This window comes from Falco naumanni, chromosome 17, assembly GCF_017639655.2.
Source record: "Falco naumanni isolate bFalNau1 chromosome 17, bFalNau1.pat, whole genome shotgun sequence".
NCBI lineage: Eukaryota > Metazoa > Chordata > Aves > Falconiformes > Falconidae > Falco > Falco naumanni.
In genome coordinates, this window is record NC_054070.1 from 1,551,558 (window position 1) to 1,557,557 (window position 6,000).

The 6,000-nt window shown below is 54.4% G+C and overlaps 1 protein-coding gene across 16 annotated transcripts in view; it reads left to right on the top strand.

Moving 5' to 3' along the window:
* IGFN1 (immunoglobulin like and fibronectin type III domain containing 1) overlaps positions 1-1,604 on the top strand; it is a 62,783-nt gene extending 61,179 nt beyond the window's left edge. For all 16 annotated transcript variants that reach the window (XM_040616408.1, XM_040616412.1, XM_040616419.1 and 13 more), the window contains one exon: positions 489-1,604. In XM_040616408.1, coding sequence (XP_040472342.1) covers positions 489-502 — 14 coding nt within the window. In that variant the 3' untranslated portion in view covers positions 503-1,604. The remainder of the gene's footprint in view (positions 1-488) is intronic.
* The last annotated feature ends 4,396 nt before the right edge of the window (positions 1,605-6,000 follow it).

Sequence of the window (6,000 nt, forward strand, 5' to 3'; positions counted from 1 at the left end):
AGGTCAGATATTTCTACAGTGTAGGAACTGCAGAATAGAAGATCCTGCAAGGTGTGCAAGGGTAGGTGACACAGTGAGGAAACAGCCTGTTAGGTGGCCAAAGGCAATGAGAAGTGAGGAAAGAGAGGGACGTGGGATAAGTTAAATGGGGTCATTGGGGATCCTGATGTGAACAGAGAATCAGTGTAGTTGTCTGGGGATAGACTCGTGGTGGATGCACTTGCGGATAAATACTGTTGGCAGTTTTACTGAGTTAATTATGAAATATCCTTTACTTTGAGTCAAGTATTTCCCTTTTAATGCAACTTGGAATACCTTGGTAGGATTATATGAGTGGAGAAATGGGTCAGTTAAATCCCTGTAATGCTTCTGCAGACCTTGGTCTTTTTGTCCCCGTAACATTTCAGGTCCCCGTCCTAGTGTACCTTACAGACTGTCTGTCTCCCTCATTACAATATTGAGCTACTCTCTCTTTCTTTTGTTTTCAGACTCCACCCTGTAGCATGACCTTCCTGAGAAAATCTCTCCACTACTATGTGACGGCAAAGGTTTTTATTGTGAACTGGCCTATATGAAGGCTATGTATTTATTTTCAAATGTTCATTATAGTCTGAGTGTTTATTTTTCAGATCCAGTAGCTGCATTTTAAACATGATGCTGCATTGTAGTCAAAATGGGGAAAAAAGCTTTAAGATAATTGTATCTTTTTGTAAAGATCATGGCTTTCCACTAGACCTTTAAAACACAGATTAGAAGCTTCAGGAACACAGAACATGAGAAGAAAAATAATAGGCCAAAATGAAAGTTTCCACAGAGATCACCTGCTGTCAGGCTGCAACAAGAATATCTCTTGGCACCAGAGATCTATGAAGCTGGCCTTTTAGCATGTTATTTTCTAATCCAAAGCAATCATTTTAGATTCTATATAATTTTCAACAGGTTTCTTAATTCTGGTAGAAGCAGTTCTGCATGTATTTTACTACCAGTAGCAGCTAATATATTATTTCCCTTAATCTCTAAGCTGCAAAGAGTATCTGCCTGCTAGTTTTATCTGGGCAAGAAATTAATTCTCAGACTAGGCTAACATGGGGTCGTGCTACTCACAGTGAATACAGAAACGAATGGAAATTTAGAACCAGTTATATTACTGTGAGCAGACTGGCGCTTACTTAAATCTACAATAGCAAGTGCCATAAAAAAGGATGTATCAGTCCTGAACCGCCCCATTAGTATCACCTTTGAAACATAACTGCCCCTACCTCATGACATTGCTAGAGTGGTTTTGCCTGATGCAAAAAGAGGTTAAAAACATTTTGTGTTTGAGCAGAAATATGAGGTACCACCAGAGATCTTCTGTCGTGGCTGGGGAATTCCACCACTGAGCGGAGAAGGAACCTGGAAAGCAAAATCTTATGATGCCTGTACGAACGTCTGGCATTGTAGCCTTAGCACCAAAGGTTCTTTGATGACAGCATCTAGAAGACAGGAGAGTATAGATCGAAGACTCAAAGCCACTGGATCCTCAGACAGCCAGTCAAACATTTATGTGGGGCTGAAATGTTGTTTTTGATTATATTTTGTACAATGTTGTACAGACGTAGCGACAGTAGATTGTGAAATTAAACTATAATTAAGTAAAATTAAGTAAAAACTACCATGAGCAAGTGTTTATTTTGGAGAAGGAAACCCAGCCAGCTCCTAAATGCCAATCCACGTCTGTTGCAGTTTTCGCATGCCCGGCCTGTGTACTTTGCTGTGCTGAGGCCACTTGTCCCTGGTACGCTGACATCTCGAGCAGCTTTGGTAGCCAGGTCAGTCAGGCCCCTTGATGTGCTGCTACTTGTCCGTCCTTTGGAAGTGCTTGGAAACTGGGCACGGAGGGTAAGTGTCGCTGAGCCGTCCGCCGTCGTTCGGCGGGTGAAGTGGTGTCAGGATGTGCTGAGCCAGAGGCGCAGGGCCGTGGTCGGGAAAGCAAGTGCCTGTTGCTCCTGCTGAGGGACTCTGTGCTCAGCTGGGAGCTGCTGTGCTGCACCTGGGGGAGGGCCCGTTGGGATTTAGATGTTTCTTTTGAGGTGGCCTTTTGCTCCCTGCAAAGAGGGAAAATTATTTCCTACAAGGAGTGGGATGTGCTGCTCCCTTCCCTTGGAGGAAGGGCACCTCTGTTTATGATTCTCTGTCGACAAGGACCAAGATTTCCTTCCCTGCAATCTGCATGTTCGTGGATCCCAGCAGGCCTGAATTAGGTTCATTCCTGGAGATGCACTTGCTGCCGTTCGTACTCTGAACATGCTCCGAGGAGAGAGATGCTTTCTTGCATGGCTGAGTGACGAGCACCAAGCTTTCAGTAGCTTCAGACCGGCTGACACGGGTGCGATGCTGTAGGAGCGCGCTGTAGTTTCTGTGGCCCGCGCAGCACTGCGGTTACTTTTGCTGTTTTCTTCTTGACTGATAAGCATAAGGGCCGAGCTTGTTGGAAGGACCTGAACGTCTGAGATTGAAGCCTGAGCGGTCTCTGGAAGGACCTGGCACGCCAGGAGCAGGGGCCTCTTGCAAGTCTTGCTGAGGTGCACAGATTTATCCCTGTGCCCAAATGGCAGCATCTATTCAAGCTAGTCCTCTGCTGTTATCCTCTTAAATGTTTTTATATTGCAGCCCCACGTGCTTAAAGCACCAGTACTTACACCTGGGGAGCGGGGCTGAGCCGGCAGCTCAGGCAGGGCTGTGGGACAGAGCCTGACCGGTGGCACGTGGCCAGGTGAGGCTGGTGGGCTAGAAACGGCCAGGCAGCAGGAGAGGCTGCTGAACGCTTCGGAGGCAGCAGCGCTGCACTTTGATCACAGCCAAGCGGTGCCCCCCTCCGGGAATCGCCCTCCCCCGTGGAAGAGCAGATGCTGCAGGGGCAGCCGAAGGGGAGAGCGTGGCCCGGAGGGAGCCGTGGTGGGGCAGGAGAGAGCTGTCGGTCAAACTTTCCTGGTCTGAAAGTGAGTGGGCTCCCTGAGTCACGAAGGGGAAGCAGGCCACAAAAGCCTTGGGCTCTCCAGAGACACCCTGAGCTCTACTTCCCCTGTTTCTTGCAGTGAAAATCTTCTCATCGAGGTGGTCCCAAACCAGCTCTCTGGATGCTGGCACCAGCAGCAGTCACCCAGTCCCTGGCATGCTGAGAGGGAGGAATCGAGCTGATAAACCCCTCTTGCATCCCTGGTGCTGCTCATTTCCCACTGGCTCAGCAAGAGGGTCTCATGCCACGCTCGCTGTGGGCTGGCCAGCAGCTCCTGGCACCCTGGGGGTGGCTGAGCTCATACTCCAGCTGGGTGGCATTTAGAGAATTCCGCGTCCCTTTTTCATGGTTTGCCGTCACTCTTTGCAGTCGCTGTTTGACTTTAGAAGATGGGAGCTGGGGAGCTGGGGTGGGCCTGACCACTCTTCTTCCCAGGGACCACTTGTAGCACTCCAAGGATGCTGTAAGGGTACCCTAGCCCGTGGCCTCGTGTCACCAGGGGTGCCCTGGGGCTGCTGGCATGTGGCACTGCAGCGCTCAGCCTCTGCTGGCACTTGCCTTGCAGCCCCTTGGAGCTGCTCCCCCAGATTCCCATCTGAAGAGGGAGCAGCAACACCAGGTTAGTGGAGTTTGTCCCCAAAATCAGGTTGTGAGCATGGAGGAAAGCAACGCTCCTCAGCTGGGAGGGACAGAGGAGCTCTTCTGCCGACTGCTACCCCAGGTGGAGGGCACGGGGTGGGCTGCTGGATGTGCCGAGCTGTGCCTCTGCCAGCACAGGGATTTTCACCGCTCTGCACAGGCAGGGCTGGGCCTGGCTGATGTTGGCGTCTGTGTCACCGCAGAGGGTGAGCAGCTGTGTCAGCTTGAGCGTAAGAGCAAGATCACCTCAGCCCCCGAGTACGCGGCGGTGGACCCTGCCGGGGCAGGAGGCAGGTCCTCATGCAGGAGCCTTCTGTGGCAGTAGGTGTGCTCGCATATTTTGCCTGATCTGCAGAAAAAAAAAAACAAAACCAAACATTCTCGTGTTAGCACTCCAACTTCTGTGGTTTTTGGTGACTTGGAGAATGAGATCAGGTCTGCTCCTAGATCAGCAGTGCTTTTCCGTGCTGTTTTCTGAGAGCTAGTGTCAGCTCTGGGGACTCTCTGGACCTTCTCTCCTTCCTTGCTGATTTTTCCTTCTTAGGCCCTGCTTAGCGAAGGCTTTTCTGCATCCATCGCAGCCACCGACCAAGGCTCTAAGGGGCAGGAGGCCGGTGTCCCGCAGAGCCGTGTGTCCTGGCTCCCTTCCCTGCAGGACAGCACTGCCCACGCTGCAGGCCCGCTTTCGGTGGGAGCCCTCCGTGAGGAGATGCTGCTGCTTTCCTGCCTCGGCGTGCACCCGGGTGTGCAGGCTGGGTGGTGGTCTGGTTTGGCCAGGGGGCAGGAGGTGGTGTGGGGTTTTACACGGGTGTCTTTGGGGAGCCTCTCAAGATGCAGAGCCTGGGTGCATCTGGCAGCGTAGCACCCTTCCCCACAGACGGGTCTGGCTGTGTGGTGGGAGCAGCCCATGGGGTGGAATTCTGGGTCTTTTCCTCTCTGGGCAGGACAAATCCTCCCTAGCTGCAGGGGCTCCCAGCCCACCCTCCTGGCAGGTGCTGATGGATGGACGCTGGGCAGCTCAGAGCAGTGACTGCCGACCTCCGCATCCATCTCCTGGGCCTGGCTGCTGCAGGAGGGGTCCTGGCCGCCCCTGGGACTGCAGCGCTCTGCAGGGACCGGCAGCCTTGGGGGGGGGGAAGCCCCTGCCCACCCCCCACCCCCAGCCAGCCCCAGCCCCTCCGCCCCAGGGAGCAGTGCGGTGGGACCCCTGGTTCCCCCAGGGACAGTGCGGAGCGGGTGTTAGTGCAGGACCCTCTGCGATTCCAGCCCCTTCGGAGGCCCGAGACGCTTCAGGACCCCCCTGAGACTTCAAGAGCTGCCACTGGCAAGTTCTGACCCCCAGCCAGCGGGCTGAGCACCGCTTTCCTGCGTGCTGAGGGCAGGGCAGGAGCAGTGCACACCCAAGGGTGCCCTGGCAGCGTCACCCCCAACTCTTTGAGGATGCTGCCCTTCTGTAGCTGAGATCCAAACATCATCATCCCTGCTTCCAAAGCCTGCCTCTCCCTTGCTCCTGAGCGGGGTCATTGCAGCCTGTTGGAGGTGCAGACCAGGAGGCAGCCGCTGCCGGAGCTCCCGGCGGGAGGTGAGGAAGGCGAGGAAGGCACACGTGCCGCAGGCAGAGGGGCTCGCAGGCTTTGCCGAGGCAGGGATTCAGCCTGCACGAGAGGGCACAGCTGCGGTACCCTGTTGCGCGTCCTGCCGTGCTCCCTCTGTGCCGTGCTCGGCCCTGGTTGCGTGGCTGTCGCGTGGAGAGAGGTGGGAGCGGAGCAGGAGGGCGCAGGAGCCGTGCTGGTTTGCCCAAACCAGGCCAGGTGGTCACCAGCCCAGGGCAGCATCATGCGGCAGGGCACGGTGGGGCCGTGGCTTCACGTAGGAGCAGCTCAGCATCCTGCTCTGCTCTGCTTTCAGTCTCCATGGCTCCCTTCCTTTTCTCAAAATCAGGTAAGATTTTTTTTCTTTTGTGCTGTTTCCCGTTCCCCACGGAAGTTAGTCGGCCTGGCAGCAGGTGTGCTGCGAGCTGGCGAGCCAAGCAGAGTGTGGAAGGGCTGATGGCAGCCAGCCCCAGCCTGCCCCACCTTGGGGTGCTGTTCAAATGCAGGGGGTCTGTGCAGCTGCACTGGAAGTCTTGGGGGAGCAGCCAGCCCAACGAGAAGGATGAATTTGATGCTGATCATACAGCATTGTCCATTTTTGAAGGAGGCAGTCACGACTCCAGAGCATCCTAGAACACGTACACCGGGACAGCCTGGTCAGGGAAGGATGTTTTGTGCTGGAGGGTGCTGGTTTGGGCAGTGGCCCTCCCGGGGAGGGTGAACGGGAGCCCAGTGGAATGTCATATTGCTTCATGGCTTGCTGGGGGCAGG